This window comes from Solenopsis invicta, chromosome 3 (genome assembly GCF_016802725.1).
Source record: "Solenopsis invicta isolate M01_SB chromosome 3, UNIL_Sinv_3.0, whole genome shotgun sequence".
Taxonomy (NCBI): Eukaryota; Metazoa; Arthropoda; class Insecta; order Hymenoptera; family Formicidae; genus Solenopsis; species Solenopsis invicta.
The window spans coordinates 19,634,301-19,661,396 of NC_052666.1; the positions used below are offsets into that span (position 1 = coordinate 19,634,301).

At 41.6% G+C, this 27,096-nt stretch overlaps 1 protein-coding gene across 4 annotated transcripts in view; it reads left to right on the top strand.

The window, feature by feature from the left end:
• LOC105203576 overlaps positions 1-27,096 on the top strand; it is a 340,742-nt gene that overhangs the window by 284,497 nt on the left and 29,149 nt on the right. For all 4 annotated transcript variants that reach the window (XM_039447253.1, XM_039447256.1, XM_039447254.1 and 1 more), the window contains one exon: positions 23,473-23,751. In XM_039447253.1, coding sequence (XP_039303187.1) covers positions 23,473-23,751 — 279 coding nt within the window. The remainder of the gene's footprint in view (positions 1-23,472; positions 23,752-27,096) is intronic.

Sequence of the window (27,096 nt, forward strand, 5' to 3'; positions counted from 1 at the left end):
TTCTCCGTTTACGTGTTGGCGAACGACGTTATTCGGCGAGCGCGCGGAACATTTAATTGGCCTACGCGGCGTCAGATAAAAATAGACATCTCGACGATTTGATTCGCGGCTGTCTCTCTCTCTCGATTGATATTAATATATTCGCATTAAAAGAAATCAGAGTCAAGAGACACAGCTTGAAGCGATTGAATTATCTCCGCATTAATTTGATTATATTTTTCTATTTTTTTCCCCGAAATTCCAGGCCATTAAAAATAAATACTAAGTAAAAAAAATTTAAGCTATTGCATTTTGCGTGTAACTTAATTGGGCAACTGGAACAAAATTTTTTTTATTTTTTCGGCAAAACTGTTTCGCATAAAACGGTAATGTAGATGATATTTCAGGTGTACGTACGTCTATATACCGTTATTGTTAATGACACTGCGGGCAATACCCGTCATTTCAATGGCTCGTTTTAATACGGATGTTTCACGCGCAACATACGTTCCTCGCACTTGCGCACGTCATGATAATCGCACAGTTCGTTTCAATGCGTTTCGTCCATTTCAACTGTTTTTGCCGTGGCGAACACTCTCTTCACGGTACAGTGGCGATGGAAGGCGCGAGAGTGTGTCGCACTTGACGATTTTCAATTTCTCCCGAGCCTGAAGCTCGTACGTTCATTCGTTCGCCCGCCCGCTCGCTCGCTCGCTCGTTCGCTCGCGATTTTCCCCGAGCGAGAGAGCTTTGAATTTTTCGTTCCACCTTCTTGAGCGCTCGCACATACGCGGCTTCCATCCCCTCGAGCAGCGAGGCCCATTCAACTGCTACCCCTGTTACTCGCAATCGCGAGCTTTCCCGATACGTCTTCCATCGCGCGTTGCGCGGAAACCAGCCGAAAGAAACTAGGTCGAGAATGCTGACGTTAGTTTCTTGAATACTGTTCGATTATCGCATTTTTCAATGTTTTTTTATTGGCTCATAGCATACGTACGCGTATGTTTTAGAGCTCGTTCGCCTGTGTCTTGAATGGTGGCCACCGTGTGGCAATTAATACATGATTGAAAACGTTCTCAAAGTTTCGTACGTTTTAGTTAGTTTTTAGCTAATTAGCATCATCTAAACATCATCTAAAAAATTCCCAACTATTTGTGACGATTAATTAACGCTTCTTCTGTTGGATTATTTGTTGAATAAATTACTGGTGTAATTTCCCCATAAATCATATATGTATATAATATATCTATATTCTGTCACATGTCAGCATATACAGATATCTTTTAGCACATTAGCAAATTAATAATATATTTTATTTAAGTCTATTTTATTGAAATAGCTATTTAACACAGTGAATGTTAAATATTAAATATGTAAAATATATGAAAATAATATTTAAATCAACGTGCGATCGATCACATACTTTCGTCTGATGTTGTGATGAACCTACTTTTTTTAGAATTTAATGAGTCTGTTTGTTTTCGTGATTGCAAATATTTCTAGACGTTATTGAATTTATCCCTTTGAACTTGACTAAGAGATCTGCTGGCCCGAAATCCGCCATTCCCGTACTTACCCTTCAACTCTTTCCAATGCGACCCCCATGAGACACCATCCCCCGATTACTATCCCCGAATAACCTGTTTACACATAAACCAGAGAGATCGTAGGGTAGGACGGAAAGAAACTAAAAACGTCAATAGCAGGAGACATTGTTGCATGCGCAACGTTCGGTAGATGTCGTCTAGAAAGACAAATAACAATGTCGATTTTTCTCTCTCGTCGTGTTCCGGTTCTCATCACAGTACCCACTCTGCGTTTCCTTCCTTTTGCGTATGATATTCCCATCTCGCAGAAACTTAACGTTTCGAAAGTTGTCCTACTCACGACTTGTACTGAAAATATTTTTTCTACACGGTTGAAAAATTGTTGTTAAATTTAACATATATCGCATGTCCCAAACGGTCCACTGAAATTTTTCTATTAATTTAACATTTCTGTTAATTTTGTAAGATGGATATGTTAAAAAGTAACATAAATATTATGTAAAAAAAAAATAACACAAAAGAATATAACACTTTGACACAATTTGGAAATGAAATATAAAAATACATTTCTTCAGTAAAATTAACAGTTGTAATATGTCAACAAATACATTTTATTTATTTATCTTTAAGCTTTATGTTTAAAACTATATTATTTTTATGTTATTTGTTTATTCGCTCATTCGCAATTGTATTATTTTAACACTTAAAAAATGTTAAATATCAATTTAACACAAAATATTCAAATAGATATAATTACGTTGTGTTAAATTAACACCCTGATTCAAGTTAAAAATTTAACACAAAAGTTTTAACAAGGACGGATTTTAACATAAATATAAAATGTTTTTCACTGTACAATGAAAAATTCATTCAATTTTGTGATTGTACTTTCTTCCATATAATATTTCCAAGTTGAAGCCATTTGAAATTATAATAGTATTACATAAACAGGTTTCTTTGTAAAATGAACCATTCGATTGGTATAAGGGTGAAACCTCATTTAGGCACACTTAATTCCGTTTCCGCATATTTCTACATTTCTATAGTCTTATAAAATTCTTGTGAGCCGCGTCTGGTCGTTGCCCTAGCGATTTAAAAGTTACTGGCAACCCAATTCATCCTCGAGGCTATGTCCCCCGTTCCTCGAAGATTCAATTCAGCATGCATAATTCCGCGAGCGGGGAGGATGAGCCGCGCCACGTATACCATCAGGAAAAGGAAGTACCGGCAGGTTTTCGGGCGCGAAAGGAATTCCCCGACCTCGTCGAGAGCGTGTCGGTAACCCCTTTTCTTCCTGATGCGCCTCGGCTTTTCCCAACGACCCCCTGCGAGAACAAAAACCGCGGGACCGACCGGTTCGGCGCGAGCGAGAAGTAACGAGGACTGGACACGAGGGCACGTAAAGGAGGAATAATAAAATACCACATTGAAGATGAAGGAGTGGGGAGAAAGACCACCAGCAGCTTTCTCGTCGCGATTTCGTGAATTTCTCATCGCGAGTTAGTTGGCCTGTCGTCATCAGCTAGAGTGCAATTGCGAATCTAGTTGCGCCGGAAGTGCAAAGTATCATCAGCGTTTGATTCCACGATCCCGATTCTGGGATCTCAGTTTTATACGCGCCGTCGATTGAAGCCAAGTTCGAAGATTCGATAATCGCTAATGAGATTTCACTTCCGTTGAAGTTGGAGCGAATTGACCGTCTCGATTCGCCGCCCAAGACACCGAGATGATTAATGACACCTAATATTTTCCGGAACAACGTCCAACCGTCGAAAGATCCGATCTATTTCGCGAATCTACGCCCCCTCCGGTCGCTATTAGAGTCGCTTGCGTGTGCTTTATTGCTATAATACCGAAAGACATCGCGGATTCCACGCGAAAATGCCGCGGATGCCGTCCGATAACGCTCTCCAGGCACAAACGGTCGCGCTCTACCGATAGATGATTGATATGTCTGCCGTCTGTGTGTGTGCCGTTACGTTTTTTGCGTCGTATCGCGGACGCATTCGAGTCGGTAAAGCGTGACTCCGGTACATGACATGGATGGATACAATAACGGCTGGTATCATCATCAGCATCACCATGATCATCATCATCAACGCCAACAGCAGCAGCAACAACAGCACCAACACCAACACCAACACCAGCAGCAGCAGCAGCAGCAGCAGCAGCAGCAGCCGCCGTATCAGCAACAACAGCCGTATTACGGACATCACCATCAGTACCAGAGCCAGCATCATCAGTACTCGCAGCAGTACTCACCGAATTATCTCTATCGATTTTCCCTTCAGGTAATCCGCGGTATCATCGAACAAAACAGCACGCCTGATTTGCTCGCTGCTTTGTCCTTGCGAATAAATGGAATATCGCGTGTAGAATAGAGAGGAAAAAAAAGCAAAAAAGATTATTTTTAATATTGTCCGCGAATTGCCCGAGACAACTGGTAATTTGAATGAAAAATACTGTAACGCTCAACGTAAAGTTATTAAATTAAATAATGCTTACGAAAGTGCGTAGTTAATAAATTGTTACATTAATTATTACATTCATTGAAAATAGGGGCGCTTAATCATATTATTTTTTATAATTAACAACGTATGAATTATTGATATCTTTTAATAACGTTTAAAATCAGTGGAAGAGAGTATGTTGCGCCGCAATAACGTTACATATTAAAAAGATTATGTGCACAATATCAAAACAGCAGTTATTAACTCTCCATTGCCCTATGAGGCGAACATTTATTCCATATTTATGCGATTAAAAAGATCAAATGTGAATTCTCTTCACATTTGATCTTTTTAATCGCATGGAAGTAGCATAAAAGTTGACTCTGAAACTTTTTAACTATTTATTTACAATCTTCTGCTGTTTATTTGTACGGTTTTGTTAATTTTATTTAGCACTATTTTTTTAAGACTTTGAAAATGTTAACGTGTGATATATCTAAGCAACGACGCTTATGACGAGAGCAAATGTTATATTACATGTATACATACAGTCTTCCGCTGTTGTCTAACTGATTTACTGCGATAAATCGACCTGATGTCTCATCCTTTTGCTTTAACAAGACTCTGTTGACGCAACACAGATTGTGTTTACTATTTTTATTTCTTTTTTTCTCTCAACGGTCATTTCCATGTGATCTGAGAAAATTATGTGGAAACACACTAGTACAGCGACACACACGCGCGCGCGCGCGCACACACACACACACACACACACACACACACACACATACACACACACAGGCGCAGCTCTCATACGAGAGTATTAACGTTGGTTTGTCGAACAAGAGCATTAAAGGGTTAATAGCGATGAAACACTAAATTATAGAATATTACAAGGATTTAATCGCTATTTTTCAGCGACGCGTGCCGAATATTTTTGACTATTTAATGCCATCGAAGAGGATTAACTCGACAAACTGAAATTAATTATCCAGTTATTTCTCGATTAGGAATGCGAATGCAATTTCGCACGTGGACCGCTTGGTGCGTTGATAATATCGATAGCTAATATAGAGAGAATAACAGAGACAAGACGAAAGAGTGAGAGAGAAAGAGTGAGATTAAAGGGGAGCTTCGCCCCCCCCCCCTTTTCTGTCCATGAAAACCATTATATTCGGCATCAAATGAACGCGCTAATTGTAATTTAATCATTTTACAGTATTGCTTATGAACGAGGTTTCAAAATCCCATTATCAATTACCATTATTTTGATAATGTCCTGTGTGAAATTCGCGATGCAATTCTTATTAAGCGTAGTGGTTCGCAACCCCACTGTGCTTCTGGTATTATGACACCATGCTATAATCGTCGAACAAACGGATAACGCGTAATACTGTTTTCCACCTCGTGAAATCGCGCGTTTGACAATCGAATGGCCAGGGAGGGGGATTTAATACTTTTCTGTTCACATACAAAGATTACGTTAATCCAAGAAACGACGCTCTGCATATTTATCAGTCGGTAATCAATTCCGACATTCGATCGGAATATAGGGCATCGGTGATGCGCGCATCGTTATTATTAACAACGTGAATGCACGGAATATATATTATACTTCCGACAACAACAATTTTACTCCGTAACATTTTCGCGCGTGTATCTCCACTCGGCTCTTCTTTTTACAACGCGAGAAATACGCGGCTGCAGCCATACGAGGCTGGTAATTTTTCACCGGAAATCAACCCTTTCGCTTACTCACGTCCGCATCACGTTGCAATCAATATTTCCCGCTCGCAACGAGCGCGCGCGATAATATTTGCAGAATCCTCGATATCGCGTGACGTTTGCGCCTGGAATAAAATTTATTGCGGAATAAAAAGAGCGCGTCCCAATATCTCATCCCTCGAGTCTCTCCAAGAAATTTACACGCGTAGAATTTTCTCCGCGCGGACAATGGAAGCAAAGAATGGAAGGAATAACATCGACTAGGGGTAAAAGAAAAAAAAAAGAAGACAGCGATGCGGGCGCAATCTGCGATTTTTATGATCTGCGCACGGATGCGAACCGGTCGCATGTGCGCCCAACGACATTTGTAAAATATTACACGGGTACATCGGGGATGGTAAAAAGAGCGTAGTGGTAGCATCGGCGGCAGTCTAGCACAATTTCCCTGAGATTTACACACATAAAACTTTTGTCGCACGTACACGTGCGTGCGTACATTGGGAAGATGGAGAAGAGCAAATACTATCTTCGACAAAAAGAAGACGTTTTCGATTGTCACGTCAATTTTTTTTCTTTTTTTTTTACGACTAGCAGGCGAGGCAATCACGAGTTGGAGTTTGAATCCGATGCTTATCTGACGAGAGTTAATTCCGTGCGCGAATTAATCATACTCGACGCGCGCCGATCAGATGCGTAGGTACGATTTTATAGCGCGGGGGCCGTTCCGTACGCCGGCGGCATGAACAACCGCATATCGATGAGCGTGTTGAGCGAGAGTGGGTTGAGACAGGCAACAGAGAACAGAGAGAGAGAGAGAGAGAGGAGAGAAACGAGGACGCATAGGAACGGAGACGGCGATAGAGGGGCAGATACAGAATCCCATCTCCACGAACCGAGTGAATTCTGCGTCCGCCGTCGACCCGAATACGACGAGGCGTGCCTTATCTGACAGGTAGATACTGGGCCGGGAGTTATGCGTTACCTACCTACACCAAATTATGCTCCGCTTCGCCCTTCCATCTCGCATGAGAGAACGCGTACACAAGGTTACGATCTGCGTCACAAAGTGTTAACGAAATCCTTTACGTGTTGTCCAAGATTTTGATTAGAAATCGAGGTCACCATTCGAGGTTTTTTTTCCATAAAAAAGATTTTTGTCTTCTTAGGAAATAAATGAAGCTCGATAACACGTAAAATATAATAAAATTTATAATAAAATTAATAAATATAATGAAATTAATAAATCAGAGAACAAACTTGTTTATTTACAAACGTAATCAAATGAAAGTTAACGAACTAACGACCAAATTAACAAGAATTATTTGACATATTATTCCTTTATTTGAGAGCTTCTAAAAATAAAAAATATCTTAAATTCTAAATCAATCGTTTCGATTAGAATTTTGATTTAGAATTTGAGATTTTTTTTATATGCTGTCGAATAAAAGAATATTATGCCATATCAAATAATCTTTATTAATTAATTAACTCTTCGTTTGATTACGTTTATAATAAAATTATATACGTAAAATATCTAAGAAAATAAGACAGGGAGAGAAAAAAAAAATGGCGAATGGTTTCTACGAATTCACTCTTTCCATTGTCTCTCTCTCTCTCTCTCTCTCTCTATCTCTGTATATTGTGAATACGTATTTCAAATGCAGAAAATATAAAAAAGTGCAACTAAAGGGACGTACCATTGCGTTTGCGAGCGCCGGCGACGACGAAAGCGCGAAGCGTAAAACTTATCTCCGCCTGCGGAAATTATCGCCGCGACATAACCGCCGCGAAAAACGCGCGCAAGGGGCGCATCTCGCGCGCTTCATGCCCGCGCGATACGGACGGAAGGATTTCGAAACGCGTAAAAGCTCGCGCGAAGGGCCTCTAATAAAGGGCGCGCGAGAGGTACGTCTCTGTTACCGTACAGATACGCGCGGAATTATGTCCCCTTATATAGTTCTCGCGTCGAACGAGCCCGTCGTGCGGATTTACGATTCTGCACGCCGTGCCGCGCGCGCGAATAAGCGCACACGCGCGCGGTTCTCCGAATTTCCCGGCTCTGTGAAAATATCTCGAGAATCTCGGGGCTCGATAAGACGGATTGCGCTCATTCATACGCGCGCGATGCAAACTCGCCAGTTTATCGACATTTAAAAGTGAATAGGATAAAGATACTGGAATATCTCGTTCACTTTGTAAAAGTCAAGTGTAGAATACTGAGGAAGAGAAATCGATAACGTAGCGATTTCAACGTCAAATGTGTTTATATAAAGCAAGTCGTTTAAAAACGCGGCTGATAAATAACTTATTGGCGAAGACGAAACACAAAATTAACAAAGTAATTCTACACATACGTACGTAACAATTATAAGTAATATGATATTTGAAGAACTATCTCGTTATTTTCAGTTCAAGATCTATCAGAAATGTTGAGGCAAGCGAAATTTCACCGAGCTGGCGCTAATTAGCGGCACTCGAAACGAGCGGTGATTATTATCAGTGTCGAAGTAGACCAACTTAGAGATGTGCTCGCCGCGATTAGCGACGTGGACGGGGCTAGTGGCACGCAGGGGCAGAAAATCGAGAGTCGCGCGTGATGAGGCGAGGGAGAAAGCGCGTCGAAGATGGCTGACTGGCCGGGGATGAAAAGGGGGCAAATGAGAGAGAGGTCTAAACAGCAACAGTAATTCGTTCACTGACAAAAGGCCCGGCTGGAACAATGACGTCTGCACCGCGTCTGTGTGCGCGCGTCTGTGTGCGCGTGTCTGCGTGTGCCGCTTATTGTGAAAGCGCTCGCGCGCTTTTCACCGGATTTTCCGTCTGTTACGCCCGGTCCGTTTAGATCGATCGACCGTCGAGCACGCACGCACGCACGCACGCACGCACGCACGCACGCAGGAACGCACGTACGCATGCACGCACGCACGCACGCACGCACGCACGCACGCACGCACGCACGCACGCACGCACGCACGCACGCAGAGAAATGGTGCGGTGAAGGAGAGAGGGGAGGAGCGAGCGCGCGGGGAATACCCGCGCGGAAAGTGAAGAGTAATTGCCGCTTCGTGTTATCGCGTGCTACATCTTCGTCGGTGTTTTTGATGCATCGCGAGCGTATGGTGCGATGTATACGTGCCAGCACCGTAAATTCTATTACGCGACGGAGGAGCGCACGCGGTCGCACGCGGTTTTGTGTGTGGGTAATTTCAGGGTAGAAGCGTCACGAACCCCGTGAGCGGGCAAGAGGAGGGTAGCACTGGTCAAAAGCTTGTCGTTGCGCGTATCTCATTCGTGCGATCGAAAGTCGAGATAGCAGAACTGAGTTTCCACTGAGCGAGAAAGAAAGTTGTCACTGTACAGTCGCGCTAGAAATAGGATATTTATACAATATAAAGTAGAGCAGATAATCTATTATATTAGACTTGGGAGAGATGGTTGGAAAAAATTTAATTAGAAAAATTTATGTAAATTATGTTTTGTTAATTATGTAGGCATGAATGCGTATAGAAATGATGGCGAAATTATAATGAAAAGAATAAAAGCTGTGAATAAAATTTGTATTATTATCGCGTTAATTGTTATCTTTCATTATTATATCATAGCTTTGTACAGTGTATAATTTTTTTACTCCATACTGCACATGTGTAAGTATGTGAAGTATGATGAAATTGTGATAAAATTATATTAGATATCTTTACCATATAAGAATTATTATCCACGAACTGTCATGAGGCGAATAACGCTGCCATGTCTTTTACGGCAAAATTTATTGCACTTAATCTTGTGGAAACGAAGCGCAGTGCATTTACAGGCACACAGTTACTCTGCAAAAGCGTAGCAAACCATTGTTTACATTTCTCCTATTGCGCTTACTAGGTGCTATTATTTAAAGCCCGGTATTTAAACGGCCATTAAACTAATGGCGGAAGCTTAAGCGCTAGTCTAAGCCCGAATTCCAGCGGGATAATCGCGAAAGCCCTAGATAACCGTGCTCTGGCCCGTCCGCTTCGCTAATTATGATAATTGTTATGGTAATTACGAAGTCGATCATACAATTAGCGAGAAGACGCGCCCCGTTGTGCCAACGTGCGACTCGTGCGAGGATGCGCGCAACACACACACACACACACACACACACACACACACACACACACACACACACACACACACACACAATGACAATTGAATCGAACAATGCCGTCGTTCCTCGATAATAGATCCAATAGTTGTCAATCCCTCGTAATTTTCTCATTACTATTGTTTATCGTTTATCAATATGCACGCATTCTCTAGCATGAATGATTCACGAGCTTTAAAGTACGCGCTTTAAAAAAGAAACGGCAAAACGTCCGGAGAGCCGCGCTCTCGATTAGAGATCCATCTTCGTTGCGGATCGGTCGCCCTGACAAGTGTCTCCTCTGTGTCATGGTTGTATTGTGATTTACCGCCCCCTCCCCCTCTCCCTCTCTCGATTCACGGTACATTGGATTGCGGGGGCGATTCAGCATTCCCAGATTGCAGTTCGAACCATTCACTAGCAACGATCTACGTCCACCCCGCCTATCGGAAAAGTGATACATATCCCTCATTAGCAAGTTGCCATTCCGGTTCCTGCCAGTATTCCTTGCCAGCCAGTGCCAAACACCAATCAAGCCCACGCTCATTCGTCCATAGTACTGCTGCTGCTGCTGCTGCTGCTCGCGTTGTTAATCCCCGCGGCTTGTATCGCCTACTCGCGTGTCGGCTGACGAAGCAAACAATCCCTCCATTAGTATTTGTTATTTTCTAAAAGCATTCATAATAACCGTCTACAATTCGAAACCTATTGAAATATCCCTCTTCATCGTACCTTGCTTATGCGAAAAGCATGGCTGTCAAATTACAGAGCATGTAATAATAGCTCTCTCTCTCTCCTTTCTTCTCTCGCGCTCTCTCTCTCTCTCTCTCTCTCTCTCTCTCTCTCTCTTTCATGTCAAATATTGCATTATATCTTATTGCTACATCTGATTATAATTTACTGATATTATGATACTATTATTCCATTAATTGGCATTGAACGATAACAACCCGTTACGTCGAAATTCTAGTTTGCAATATTGTAGTCCCGGGATAGGAACAATACTGTATTTAATTTAGCAGATCTTACTGTCCAAAATTTCAGAATAATTTTCCCACTTCGTTCCGTCGGCGTTTCGCGTCGCAGAATTTTCGCGACTAGACTCAATTTGACCAGCGGGAAAGAATTTTATCCCTTGTTGGGCACGATTACGCCACGATGCTCGGGCGTAAAATTACTATTTGCAGGTGCGCATTCAAAAAGTCCTCGCGCGGAATGCCGGAGCGGGCATCAGAACGGCGTATGTCGTATTCCGCTGGAAAGGGTGGCTTTTGCGTCGGGTAATTAGACACGTCGTCCAGTTTACGGGCGGACGTTAAACTCTCGAACTGGAGATGGTCGAGATAGAGAGGTCCTTTCACCCTCTTCTGGCCGGCGGGGATATGCGCTCACGCTCTCTCTGGACGTCGTCCATTCGCGGGAATGAAGGTCCGGGGTCCAAATTGAACGATCCTTTTCCGCTGGCCGCTGCCCGGGGACACTAAAGCGTCGCGGCGTATCCACGTCACATAATTGCCATGCGGAGTGCATGCAAAATGCACCTGCCGGATCGTACGGGCAAAATTTTCGTTGGATACGACGGTGACGACGACGACGACGACTACCACTACGACCTACGACTACGACGGCGGCGACAGCAACGCAACGATGCGAATTAACGGGCGACTGGTGCAACCGGTTTAAGGCGGCAGGACACATTTTATTCGTCAGAACTTACATGCCCGCGATGCAAAAACACAAACCGCACGTTCGCAAAGTGAGTTTTTGAATGAATTTGCCAAGCAGATCGGAGATCGCAAAAATGTTACAGATGTATATTGCATGCGATATAACGAGTTATTGGATACGCGTTTGAATTAATGAATATGTATTCACGTAATGAGTTATTGTATTCGTTTTGCGCGCTAGTTTGCGTCAGGGTTATTTATGATATCCGTGCGGCAGAATCCATAGCGTAATAATGGCGCGATTCGCACGAACGAGAACGGAAAATTGCACGAGGACATCATACAATTCGCATTAACTACGATTTAACGCGTTAATGACTTCATCGAATTTTCATTCGCATTAATTTCATCTCGATATTGATCGGTTACGGTGTGAAACATTAAGGAGGAAGTAGCTAATTTATCAAATTAATACGCAGAAGAATTTAAACGGTATCTGCGCTCTCCATCAAAATATATCTGCTACTCTTGACTTTTGAATAGAATTAAATGTCGTGAACGGAATATTTATGAGCATGACGGTATAACGTGCTCGATGCGTGACATTGCAACGTTGGTTAAAAGAGCCCAAATAGGTGGAAAGAATTTTAACGGTTTGTTCAACACATTGCCCTGCTTGAATCTTCGGGATGCGGTGGTGCTCCATGTAAAATATGTACGAGCGCGAGAATCTTTTCACAGGATATCCTATGCGAGGCTCCGCCGCACTTCGAACATATCAGAGGTACTTTACTGAAGTTTCCCTCGCTCGAAAACGCTATATTCTCGGGACTTGCCCTTTCTTTTTGCCCGGCAGTCTCGATCGCGCGGTCGGAAATTTATTTCTCGCCTGAGGCGTGCGCGGAATTATCCAAAATCCCGGCGTGTCGCCTCGCACGTGCCTCCACTTTACGTAGGAATGCAAAATCTGTCGTTGGGGCACCATCTTTCTTCGAGCCTTGTCCCTGAGAGAACATTCGTTGCAAATTTAACGCGAAGGGCGAAGAAACAGGTGGTATAACCAAGAAGAATATATACAGTTTTCGAATTAATAGACCAATTTTTGGTCGAGAAGAAAGATATATAAGTTTATAAATTTTTACGTTATCTTTCCTTCTTTATTTGTTGTATTAATCTGATATATGTATACAGAAAAAAATTAATATCAATTCAACAATTTATTGTTTCACATAGAGAAATTCCAAGAATATAAAATTTTTTTGAAAGAATTTATAATCTTAAATAGACATAATATGCTTACATAAAGAAATTTTGTTTCTATAATTAAATTGTTGATTTGATACTAATTTTTTTCTGTATATCTTTATATCTATAGGTATGAGTACGAAACAAATCATCTGCAAATCAAGCTGCATCTTATTGTCATTATTCGATGGTGTAGTAATTATAGAACTAAGGGAGGGGGGGGGAGAGAGAGAGAGAGAGAATGTACATCTCGATAATATCGATTGGAAGAAATCAATTACGAGGCAACCCTTTTTAGCGCAGAGACTCGGCGGTTTCTTCAACCGAAGCGTAATTTCTACGTGGCATTAAACCGCGGTGGAAACCGGACTCGTCGCGCGTTGGTGGACAGAAAGACGTTGGAACGAGATTTCCTAATCGGTATGAGAGAGTTTCCACCAGGCGACTCTCAATTCGTACCGAAGCAATTCACCGAGCTCGGGAAGCGAACGCGCGCGCGAGACGAGGCGCTTCGGGGGTGGAAAGAAAGGGAGGATCCCTGGATGAAAGAGAGGAGCACGGGAACGAGCGCAGCGAGAGAGATGGACTCGGGCGAACGACTCGAAGACAATGCAATTATTCGCAATTACCGCGTCCGTCCGCGGCTCGCGGAATTATCCCATTCTGTTTCCATTACTGGTCCCGCCAGCCTTGGGCTCTCTCTCCGCTTCATCCTCCCACTGAATTACCCTTTCTCTCTCTCTTTACTCGCTCCGCGCTGCCAGGCGTTTGTGCTTGTATACGTGCCATCTACGTGTACATTTATTTATATACACACACATACACGCACACACACACACACACACACACACACACACACACACACACACACACACACACACACACAAAACACACATATAGATATAAATGCCACCACATGTCGTCAAAGCATCGACGGGAGAAATTAATAGACTTTGAACGCCGCAGACACACCAACCCAGGGCGGGATAATGCGGCGAAAATCTATAGAATTTACCCACCGATCCGTTAACGAACGACGTAACTCGGAATCTTCGCGCCTTCCCGCATCGCACACCATCCTGCTCTTCGGGGAGATTACCAGCGAAGTATCCAAGAGTAACGCCACTCTCCTTTGGATCCATCGCCGCGATTCGGTCGAGTGATCCAGCTGAGCGTAAGCCGCTTTCGCGCGCAGCACTCCGCGTTACCCTAAGCTTCGCTTGAATAACGACGTCGGACACCGGTGATCTTACTCTTTTTGGATAGTTAAAGACTGCTCGGAGAGTAGACAGATACGCTTAGTGTATCTCGCAGAGTCCATTAAAGAATGCAATAGTACTACATTTTGCATTCCAACCTTGTAGAAACTCTTGAAATTTTAAACGATTGTAATTTAAAATACAATCGATCAAGTTGGAAATTAGCCAAACTAGATTAAATAAAATTCTAATATGTTTAATACGCGGAAAGAACGATTTTGTTGAAGCATTTAAAAATTTAATTGGATGCAAACTTGAAAAAAATTATGTACGATGCTCAAGCACGATGAGAAAGCACGCTGCGAAAAGTTTTGACTTTCTATCGAGTATATACCAAGTGACATTCTATCAAATAAAAATCTCTGTACTTGTACAATATTCCAACAATGGCGCCATCACGTGCAGCTGTTCACTGTAGCTGCTCATGAGTAAGAGTACCGCTTGTCTAATCTACTCGCTAGGGATCGCTCGTGCAACGGGATTCTTTCTCGGCCAGCTTTGACCGCGCGTAAACTGGATCAGCATCGTCTACGACGGCAGCCGCCAAAAACAGGAGAGGAAGCGGCGGGATTCGATTACAAAGCCCTCTCGTCGCACCCTCCGGTCGTTCTACCGTTTGGCCGGAGATCGGACACTTTCTCTCCCTTTTCGCCCGTGCCGATCCCGGCGTGTTCAGGTCGTTAAAGATTAACGGCGCTCTCCTCTCTCGGCGACGTCGTATCCCAGGGCTTCGGGCGCCGTAGGACAGGGGAGCGGCTAATGTAACAAAGGAAATCCGGGCGACGAGCGACAAAACGTAATTACGCCCGTCCGCCCCCGTCCCGCCGACTTCTCTTCCCTCTCGCCACTGCGCTTCTTCCCTCCGCTTTGCGTCCGCCTGCGTGTAGCGCGGAACCTCAGCGGGACGTCGTCCGTGACGCGCTTTCCCGCGTCTTCCGCCTTCACCTATGTACAGTGTACACCCCCAGCGCGCTCCTCGTATATCTACCTGCATATAACGTTCGTCCCTCGCCACGTCCTCTTCGCACGTCCGCAACCCGCTTTCCACCAACGCGCGCGGTTTTGGCGCGCGGATTACCGCCGAAAGGGAATCGATTAAACGCAAAGCGCACGTGGCGTCGCGCCGCCGCCGTTCGCTAATACATTTTGCAGTTGACAGCCTCTTTAATTGCGGTACGGTTCTCTCTCTCTCTCTCTCTCTCTCTCTCTCTCGTCGCTCCTAACACCTTTTCGTGCGCGTCACTACGTCGCGCAAGATTCGTGCCGATTATTTATGTAATATCGTGGAGCGTGCTATGATTTGTCGCGCTTTAATTATTAAATGAACAGGTTTCTTCGCTAGCTAGGTCATCGAAATCTTATTGGACTTGGATTGAATGTTACATAAGGTATCCGCGTGAAATATTACGAGGTATTTTCTCAAATCTATTAGAGATCGCGACAAAATTCTGTATAGCCTTTTAAAAGATTCGCTGCGACTCTTTACGAATAATTTACAAGTTTTTAAATGCCCAAGAGGGTTTCTATTTTAAGAAGGTTAACAATTTGAATCGATTAAAAATAAAAAAAGAATTTCTGTGTTTCTTTGTAGATTTATTCAGTAATTCTATTAATAGCAACGACCAATCAAAATCCAGAAAAAAAGTTACTGGACTTGTTTCTCTTCGTACAATGTTATTCGTAATTATGTTTGCATCTGTAGCTTGCTTCTGGCGTGGTAAATATTAACCCGGTGAATATTAAATAGGCAGGATCAATGGAAATGAGTTTCCTGCTATTTTTTGCACAAGTTTTATGTTATAGATGTCAACGAAAGCTCAAAGCCTCCGATATTTTTTCCACTTTGCGCGATGATTATAGGAGCTGGTAGCTACATTTTGCTCGCGAATAGCAGCGTATAGCGGCACGCTTTTCATGTAGTTTCTCCTCCTCACTATCCTTATTCACCGATTTTGTCGAAGTAAAATCCCGCGCGTACTTCTTGCCGCGGTGAAATTCAAAGGGAATAGGTTAATATGGGCGAGCGTAATGAGGTTTTAGCTCGCTCCATAACATGTTTTTTCAAGCGCAAGAAAAAAAAAACACAAGCGCCGAGATAATTTTGTCCGTGGTATATTATCCACTTATAATTTCATGCAATACAGTTGTGTGAATTGTATCACAATTACTTATTTGCAATCTTTCTAAATCAGAAAAGAAGAATTTATTATTGTTTATTCTTAAAATTTAATTTAAAAAGTTCCTTAACTAAATCGAATGTAACTCAAAGATTGTAGATACTAATAAAGTCATTCTAAAAATTGCTATCCCTCTTAGTTCGCTAAACGTGTGGTTTCACAAGAGACTTGAAAATATATCGAACAGCTGAGATATTAATACGAATTTTCACGGAGATGCGACAGCTGCGCCAAATTTCATATTGCCGACCCTCCTATCTCATCCCTCGAGTTGCCTCCGAGGTTGACAAAATCCAGCGAAAATTTTAATAGATCGCGCCGGGATAATATCCCTTCCACGCCGGAGGCAGAGAGGAAGTAGGCAAACTTCCATCCGAGAAATGAAATACTTTCGCCGTCGCAACTTCCTTCGCTTTGTATGCTCGCCGTAATTTTGCTAAGAGTCACAGGAGCAGTCTGAACTGGGTGCATCCAAGAAGTTCTTTAATCGAACAAAATGAATATATACAAAGGACATTCTTGTAGCTCTATTTATGCGCAAGATGTCTTGAAAAGTGTTTCTTTCAAAAGCGTTTATTTACAGACTTGTCTGAAAGGTATTAACGACAATAATGTACATCGAACTTTAATTAACATAAAAAATTTTATATGAGAATATTTATATATTTGGCACATAATTGTGTATATATTGTACATGCGGAAAGAAAAGCTTTTAATTTCTAATATATGTATACTTTCATAGAAAAGTTATACTAGCTGTATTAAAAAAATCGTATTGTATGGAATTGCAAAAGAATCTATTATTGCCAAATACCATTTGTTGTTCGTAATGAGAGCGAATAAAACAACTAATTAAAATTACAATATTTTCGCAACTTGCATGTTTCCTACGCATTTTAAGAATTTTTATTACTTTCATTAAAGTAATTGGCACTATGGGGCACGAGATGAATTTATCAAACGAATGAATGTCCATTTTCATTTTCGGACTGCTCTATCTTTCTCGTTTCGTTTTGCAGACCTAATATTTATCTTTGCTCTGCCTTTCCGTCTGTATCTCCACTATAACGCCACGAGCACTTCCAATTTTGTTCAATTAAAAGATATTTTAAGGCCACTGTAATTCGCTGTGTTTAGACAAGATGTCGCAGAACTAGGGCATGAAGTTTTTTTCCCGTAAGGATTGTAGTACTTTTATTATATCAGACTACTACTTTTATTTTATCAGACTACTACTTCGTTATTCCGCTTCGCGATAACTGCACTCATATACTGCAAAAATACCGAGACAAGGTAAAATTTATGATTTTAATTGATGTAAGGGTTTTTTCAGGTTCAGTCACAAGGCGGATTTTTTCCGCTATTTGCAATTTTCTGAGATTTTGTAAAACATTCTTAGGTTACGTAGTCCCATTAAAAAAAAATAAACATATTTTTAGTATTTTCTATAGATAACAAAAAATATTCTATACGTCTTACGAACATCTAGAATTTTTATTTTATGATTTCGTAACCATGTATAAAAGCCATCGAATTTCGTGCTGAACCTGGCGCGGGACTACTGCGTATAATCCATTAGGCGCGAAAGGGTTAACGCGTTAGCGCAATCTCCTCGAGAAGCGGACCGTGCGGAAGCGATTAACTCGACGTGGCTGAAGTCGCATTGTCGTCTTGACAAGCACGCGCACGCACGCCATAAAATTACGGATTGCCGCGAGATTACAAGCGCGGAGAGAGACCGAATCGGCGACGATAAACGGAGGAAGAAACAGAGAACGAGAAAGACGAAGATAAGGCAGGGAGGAGTTGTGACAAGAGAGAGAGAGAGAGAGAGAGAGTTTCTAAACTACTAGCATCTACTAGTAAGTGGTAAACCTGACGCAGGCTGCAGGGAGTGACTGCGGCGAAAGGGGATGAGCATGGTAGGCGAGTTATGCCGGCATTGTTCTAATTTAATCATACATGCCAGGACCAGCCAAGATACCGACTCAAGGAGCAAGCCGCTAGTAACGATCCTCCCGCGCAATTCACTGGCACTTAGATCGCTCCCTTTCTCTCTCGCGCTCATACAAATGCATATTCTCGCTTTTCATTCTAATGTATGTTGCATTATTAATTTTAAATACAAATTGTTTTTTCGCATAATTGCGAAAATTGTATTTTTTCGATTTATTTTATCGATGCAATTTAATATTTTATCTATATTTTATACATGTCATTTGCTTTAATGATACACTGAGCAAAAAAGTTAACTAAATTTTTCGATTTGATTAAATTTCTTCAATTCAATTATTTACGTATTTAAGTGACTATATAACACATAAATGTTTAAACAGAAGAAATTTAACAAAGCTGAAAAAATTAGTCGTGTCAATTTTTTTTTTAGTATAAATAGGTTAAAAACCAATCAATGTGCAAAGTAAAGTTATTTTCTTTAATTACTTTCTAACTATATAATAGTATTAAAAATTTACATATTGGAAGATGTTGAGATAGGAGGCAATGTCAATCTGACAATTAAGTCGAATTATTTTCTGTGCCAAATAAATTACAATTGCTTGAACAGACAATATGAGTTATTGACACTGACTTGTTGGCTCTCTTCCGAATAATTTTATATATCACTGAACTCAACGAATTTTCTCAATGCAACAACGAATGAGTTGTAAAATTTTACACGTAGCTGATCCAAATTTTAATTTATGTTACACGCTTCCACTATAAATCATAAACTTGACGTCTTATCTATTAAGTATATGAGCATCATAATATTACCGATGTTGATGGATGTAAACGCGATTATCATTTATGTGTTAATTTGTTAATTCAACGATTATGTAATTAAGAAAATATATGTTTACAACGGCTGAAGAGAACTCTTAGTAAAATGAAAACGTTGCGTAATACTATACAATATTATATATTGTAATTAAAAAGTAATTAAATGAAATAATACCTTACTTTGCTCGTTGATTGTACCTGTTTATATTATTGTTAAAAATATAATACGAGTCGAACAAAAATTTAATTATCATTTGCTTCACATATTTTCTTATAATTCGGTTGCAATATAATCAATCGATAAATGCTCTATCGTTGCCTTTCTCGTGTCAAGCCCCAAATGTCACATCTAAATCGGCTCTCGAAGATGGCAACGATGGAATCACCGAATTTCCGCTCGCTATGCGGACCACCGGCCCGGAAACGGGCCGTAATTTTACTCCGGCCGTACTTGAACGGGTTAAGTCGTTGCCGAGGGAAACGGCGTTGCGATGTCTCTCGAAGCGAAAGGAGGAGGAGGAGGAATGATGCTCCTCACACTTCTTGGGACAATTGCGTCTTCGTCGGCTAAACTATCGAAGCAACGCTAATGGCGAACGCAAAAGGAACCTGTCGTAATCGCGGATTTGCCATCGCGATTACGACAGTGTCTTTCGTATTTTCAGCACGTATTCCGCATTAATCCCAAAGTAATTGAGTCACGTTGTTCAATGGAAATGCGGAAAATCGAGAAGAAGCGAAGCCACAGATATTTTTACACATCATTTATCGTTATGTACCATATATCGATTGATTTGAATTCGTGCTGGGGATGTAGAAGAAGAATCAAAGATCTAATATATAATTACAGATGTGACGTTTAATTATAATGTTCATCGAGTAAAAAATACAAAATTCTAATTTCTTATTAAAAAAAAATGTTTTATATTGCTAATCTATATATTATTGTTTTTATCATCATGGAAATCGTATAAAAATCGCGAATTTTGTTTGTGGCCGGAAATATCTCGGCAGATGGACGCGTTGCTTGCCGGTGCCTTAACACGTGGCGCGAAAGCTTCTCCTCCTCTCGCGTCGAACGAAATTCAGGATCTCGTTGGGATTGAAGATTGTTTGCAGAAATTGATGAGATATCTGCCGCGATCGAGTACTTTGGTATCGTGAAAGATGAACATGATAGGTCGCTGGCGACGCACGAAGGATCGATAGCTATCTCGCGATCTATCAACGGCATGCCTCGAACGATGACGAGCGAAATACCAGCTGGCTCGAGATGAGTATAATCGTGCTCATCGACGCGCGAATTAAACCAATTTTATCGGAGATGCTTTCCGTGAAATAGCCTACTTTTAAGTTAAACTCGTTCGCGGAGGCTTCACATTGGCGCCCCGAACGAGCCACGATTACCGTCGAGCTATAGTGACTTGTGCATTTTAACGCGTTAAATGAAGAGAAGAAAAATAATCAAATCTCTCCGAGCGAGATGTTGGCGGGTCATTATGTCAATGATTATGCGTTCGTATGACTTTAGCGCTTTAAGCTTGTTAACGTTTGAAATTAACGTTTGAAGCTTGATGCATTAATCCCGACAGTGTTAAAGATTACGTATTAATCCGCGACACTTAAAATCAGTCCATTGATGATGCGCTACTTTGGGCTTTAAAGCACAAGGATATTATGCTGCTAATAGAAATGCAGACAATGGAAAATTCAATAATGCAACGGAATTTATTTTCGCAGAATTTCTCAGTTGAAGACGACGTGTATAATCTATGAAAAAAATACTAAATAACTAATAACTAATACGCATTTTGCGCTCGCGAATTCGACTTACCCCCGAGGCCAACGCGTCGCAACGTCGATCATCCGATATTCTCATTCGCGAAGCTATACCCATTTGCGCGCGTCAAAAGCTTTTTTGCAATTTGTCGTTTTTTCCTCGACTAGAGGCAACGAAACGAACGCGCATCCATCAGCAATATCACGCGAAAAACACGCCTAATAAAAGTCACGACCACAGAATGTCCTTTGATTATTGTCGCGATGCCTTTTATTTCTTTTTCATGTAATTACGCGGCTTGTGCCACGGGTGATCTACCTTTATGAAGACACCCGCTGCTATTCTTTCGCGCTTCTCTCTGCCTTTTCTTTTCTTTCGCGTTTGTTCACTGGCCGGAAATATGTCCTTTTTCTTCCAAGTGATAAAAGGTTGTTGAGTGATATATATTAAGCTCGCAATATTTGCTACAAAGGTTTATGGAAGATATGAAAAAAGATCTCTCTAGAAAGTATTTTATAATTCCGTATGAAAACTTTCCAAGTCTTTTTTTTCTCTCATGAAAAATTCCACATACGAATATCGGTGTGAAGACTGCAGCGACTCTATAAAAAATAACTTATCGATCTCGCGCAGTGTGTTCTAAAATTATAATTCAATAGCGCAAGTTGGTAAAACTCATCTCTAAATTTTTAATAGCGCCAGTAGATTCAAGTTAAAAGACTTCCTCTGGGAAGTAAACGCGATGGCAAATCGCTTTCAGCAAGAAGAGATAGTTAAGACCGAGTAACGCTCCGCTATTATTGAGCAAAGAAGGGTGAGAAATGGTGAAGGGTCAGAATATATATGAAGACTAGTCGCGTACGCGTATATGTGGCCTCTTGTTCTTTGGGATGCCTCTCACGTATGATGCACGTGTGTGGCTACGTGCGGCTTCATTTGCAGATCAAAAGGAGAAAAACGATTTGGACGCGAGCGAACATCTTGAAAATGGCAGATTGGCCGATATGCCGGTGAATGTGATTTCGGCAAGAATCACAATATTATCTACATTATGCAAAGCGTTCTAAATATTAGCTATATTACTTCCGCGCTTTAAACGCGCGACCTTTTAAGTTCCTTCCGCAGGATATCGAGTATTGGATCTGCTTACAGTTATTAAATTTCCAAAGCTCTTATCCAGACATGCCTCGCGGCAGCATCGAATATGTACTTACGACTAAGCTTAGAATTCCCGACTCTTCCGGGAGGCTTGATGGAAGAGGAAGCAACTTCGCTCTTCTCGTAGCAATTCTCGAACTTATACGACAGTTTTGCGCGCCGCAAAGGAGGCGCAGAGGAAGTAAGCCCACGTGAAGAGGAAACACACTCTATCGTACCGAGCGATACGGGGAAGAGAATATGCACGTGCAATGCAATCCCGAGTCTCTAAGACTGGTATTAAATAGTTGCGTTTCTGTCGAGAGACTCGACTAAAAACCTGTTTTAAGGCATATATGGTTCAATATCGGAATCTCGAGAGATCTCACTTAACGACGAGCATGTCACGAATATTAAATTGATCCTCGTAAATAGACGAGGAATTTTTAATTTTCTTTCGCTACTAATGAGTGTAAAATGGAAATGTTTAATAGCGATGTAATTTTGATTTGAAAAAGCAAAAAAAAAATCAACTTTTACTGATCATTCGTAGTTACGTTCGAAAGCGAGATTACTGTGAAGCGCGTCTAATTGTTGCTTGATATCAACATATCCTCATTGGTGTAAAATCTAGAGCGTCGTACACAACGCTTAGAGGAGAGCGTTAAGGTCTGCGTCTAGCTCTAAAACACAAAAGCGAAGTTATAATATGTTATAATACAGAAGTCGGGGCTTCGCGCGCGCCGTATCTCGCGTCCCCGGACGATCGTCGTATCGCCTGGAAGCGATGCAAATTGTGCAGCGGGCGTGCAACGTTCTCCGATCTGTAGTTAGCAATTCTCCCATCTCTATTCCCTCTTACGCGCTTACGAAGTTGCGGAGTTTATACAAGGAGGTGGAAGAGGAACGGTTCTTGGCCCTCGAGAGGACTTAACCGGCGGGCAGAGAGCGGCAACTTTCGCGTGCTACATAGTCGTATTAGTGTTACGCGTGCTGCACTATCGTTTTCCTCCCTCCTCCCTTCTCCCTCTTCAGAAGGAATTTCGTCCCTTAAAATGCGAAACGATCCTCGACAAGAGCGAAATGGAGAAACACCGGAAGGCGGAAAGCTTCGTGCGTTACCGCTAAAAATCTTCGGCGACTTTAGAAGAGGGGGCATTAAGCTAGATGTAGGGCGCGCCATAAAGGAAGAAGCTACCATAAAGGAAATTCTCCCTTTGTTCAATTATTCTCGGTCTTACGCTTATTCTGGCCTTTACTCGTTATGTGCCACCGTCGGAAATAATGAGGTCGTTACGTTGCGAATATTTTATAAACGTCCTTCTCTTTCTTGCAGAAATATAGGATTGAGTACATCAGCAATTATATGCAACATCTGTTGCGTATAAATTTAAATCGTTTATTATTTAATACCATGGAACTGCAACTGCGATTTTAATTCTTGTATGTATAAAAGAATAAGTTCGCTTCGAATGCATTAAATAATGCATTTCTTGAAATCTGACCAATTTCGAGATTTTTGAAACACTACTCTGTAGTTGTAAATATTTTAATATTTCGTTAAATCTTTCTTTACATATTAAAAGAGGATTTGTTTCTTGCTTGCAGCAACAACAGCAGCAGGCGCAGCAGCAAGCGCAGCAGCAACAACAGCAGCAGCAACAGCAACAGCAGCAACAGCAACAACAGGTCGGCTCACCGGGAAACGGAAATGTAGGGAAGGGCAGTCCGTCTCCCGGAAATTCCTCTTCTCCTGGTACGGTCGCCACTTCCAACAAGTCTCAAACGGAACCAAAACCGGTGGAGTGCAATTTGTGTCATCGAAAATTTAAAAACATACCGGCTCTTAATGGACATATGAGACTCCACGGTGGTTACTTCAAAAAGGTAAATCTTTGATAAGAATGACGCTTTCGAAGAAACGTTTGTTCACGTATTTATGTGAGTAAAGCTAAGAGTTCAATAAGAAACGAGTTTAGCGCTCTAAAATCTTCTAATGTCGTTTTCTCTTGTAATTTATGTCGTTTGCTACATTTTAAGAGTAACGATTATGAAGCGAAATCAAATCATATATAATGCGTTTCCAATTCCATGCAGCGCAAAATAATTAAAGTTAAACGTATGCGTAATTAGTTATCCGCATATCGGACATAACCAACACATTCTAAATAAAAAGTAAATTTTAAATAATGATCTCATAAAGAACGATGGGTAAAATGAGCTGATTTTTGTCCCTGGAATAGCAATTTTTTTGTAGTTTTTAAATTGCTGAATTTAATTCTGATCTCAAAAAATTTTAGTTTATTAAAAAAGTATTAAAATTAGCATATGCAACTATTGAATATATAAAAAGCTATTATAAAAATGATATATTAGTGGAAGTGTAAAACTTTAGTACAATAAACAATATAAATAAAAATCCATCAATATGTGAATAACATAAATAAGTGAAGAAAGCCTTTTTCGAAGTTTGATGCTTAAAAATACTTTTTGTATAAATCTTACAATTTCCAGTAGTAAAATATAAAATATAGAATATAAAATATTCTAAAAATCCTTGAGAGATATAATGAACAACACAATGCTATCAAGTGTCATAATCAAGATTTAAAATAGCTTGATATGCTTTTGTCTTTAGATGTTAATAGTAAAGTTTTTATCAAGCAGAACATGAACTATGAGAGCATTTCCTTATTTTACCAGCAGGAAAATACGAATTAATTCGTAAGGCTCAATATAATTTACGGTACTATATGTTTCCGAAAGGAAGTGCCTACGTACATATATCGTGACTTCTTGAGAAAGAGGAATATTTAATTTATTTTGAATAAAATAAAATATAGAAAAAGGATGAGTAACACTTACATACACATTTATATGCATGTACTTAATAGTACCGAATACCAATTTAATTACAATTATATAAGAAATGTAATCTTCAAACTTTATCGCGATATGTAATGAACATAAGATCATACGTCGTATAGCTTGGCACTTCCTTTCGGTCGCAGCTATTTCTTTAGGATAAAGGAACTCATCTCGCGGCGGCTGATTTCATTTGCATCCGCCCGACCGCGTCGTCCAAACTTCATTTTCGGCGCGAAAACTTTAATATTCGAGAAAATCTCCGCGCGCGGTTCCGCCAAAGTTATACCGCGCCGACGGTTGCATCACCATATGAATTCGCAATCGCGCGAATTCGCGCGAGCGCGCGTTGCATCTGAATAATCAACCGGCGTTTCTATGAAAATCTCATCAAGCCGTCGCCGTCGTCTTGGGGCGTCGAGGAACGCGATACTCGAGGATGCATCCTGGGGATGATAATCGCCACGGCGAGAGTGCGAAAAAAAGAACCAAAAAGTGATATAAGAGACCGCGACAATCGCCCCCGGAGATCCGCGCGACTTCAGCTTCCCACTCCCCGTGCATCCATATCTATCTCTCTCTCTCTCTCTCTCTCTCTCTCTCTCTCTCTATCTCTATCTCTTCTATTCTTAGATGGAGGAGGATACGAACAGTGGTGTTCTTAATAAGGTCAGGGAGTAAGGGGTTGTTGCAACCGTTGAAATAGAAAGATCAGCGATTTCGCGAAAGTCCTTTCTCCCCTCGCCGTTTCCTCTTCGAAGCTCTTCTCCCGCTGATTAAAAATGTCTTAACGAAGGCCGCGTCGTTTAGAAAAGTGCTGAAAAACTCGTCGGACAAAAGTTTCTCCTTTTTCGCTCGATTCCGGATGGCAGGCGAGGAGAGAAGTGAATGGCGCACTGGGGATGTTCTTTATTCTGCAATTGAAAGACGATGACGTAATCGGTACTGAGAAACGAGTGAGAATAAACCGATCTGGTAGACGATATTAAAAGGCAAGAAGAATTATAATTGACGTACTGAACCGCCACGCATAATCAGACTCCTTTTCCAACTCGTGAAGCTTCATCACATGATTGCGGAAATACGAAAGTTTGAGAAGTTATAAGAGAAGAGACCAGGGTAACATTAACAAATAACAATATACACATCTGACACATATTTCATGTGAATGTAAATATAAAGATGAACGAATAAATTTAACTTCAAAATCTTCCTTTAGAAAAAGAATCTTAATCCCTTAGAAAACATTAACATGTCTAAACGTTTAGTGATTCATTGTTAATCTCCATGCACGTAACATTGTCGCATTCGTCCTTATCGAATTCTGAAGCTACTGTTGATCTTTCACGCTCTTGCAATCCTGACAAATACATTGAATTAATTTTCCAATCAATGTTTTTAACGACCGCCTAACCTTCCGCCGTGTCGCTTGCCCGCTGACTCATTCCATCTCTCCTTATTCCATTCATCTCTACGCAAGCGACGGCGGATGAGAAGACCGCTCGGTAACGACTCGACAGAGTAAAGATTGGAACGAGGCGGGTACGAGGACGAGTAAATCAGCGAAGACGAGATAAAATGCGAACGAGCGAGGGAGACGTACCACTGGTGGACGGGAAAGGTAAGGCGATGATCGAATCCAAATGAACCCATTAACAAGCTCTTTGGTTCCACCCGAACCCCGAACCAATCCGCAGCGAGTTCGCCGGGGTCTCGGGGATGGAAGAGACAGAGCGAGAGAGAGAGAAGAAAGAAAGACACGATTCAATGGTCCAAAGGAAAGAAAGAGAGGGAGGAAAGGAGAGAATGAGAGAGAGAGAGAGAGAGAGACAAGAGGGAAAGCACGCGCGGAGAGCCCCGTGCAAACATTGTCTCGAGCTTTCTCCATTATGCAGATTGAATCTGACTGGTTACGGTCGGGGTTTTCAACGGCGCTGCTCTCGTTTCGAGCATCCGAGTTTTCACCGCGATACGCCTCCGCCTCCTGCCCTACGTCCACCCTCTCGAACTCTCCCCCTCGTTTCTCCTCCCCTTTCTCCGCGTATTCGCCCGTCCATGTTCGACCAGCGAGACCAACGGGCGCCGTACGCTACCGCGAAAGCTCTATCCGGCAGCCAGCAGCCAGACTTTCCGAGCTTTTTGCCCGGCCGCACGGAATTATTGAAAAGTTTCGATGGCTTCGGATTTGTGGATATACATAGCCAGATTAAAGCGCGGAGGGAAAGGGAGGAGGGAGGGAGGGTAGGTGAGAAGAGCGAAATAGGAAAACTCATCGAGAGTAGGCAGTCTCGTCCATCGTGAAACCGCGTTAGTTGTTGTTCAGGACGCGTGTCCGCGGTGAGAGGAGTTAGTGACCGCGTTCAGGTT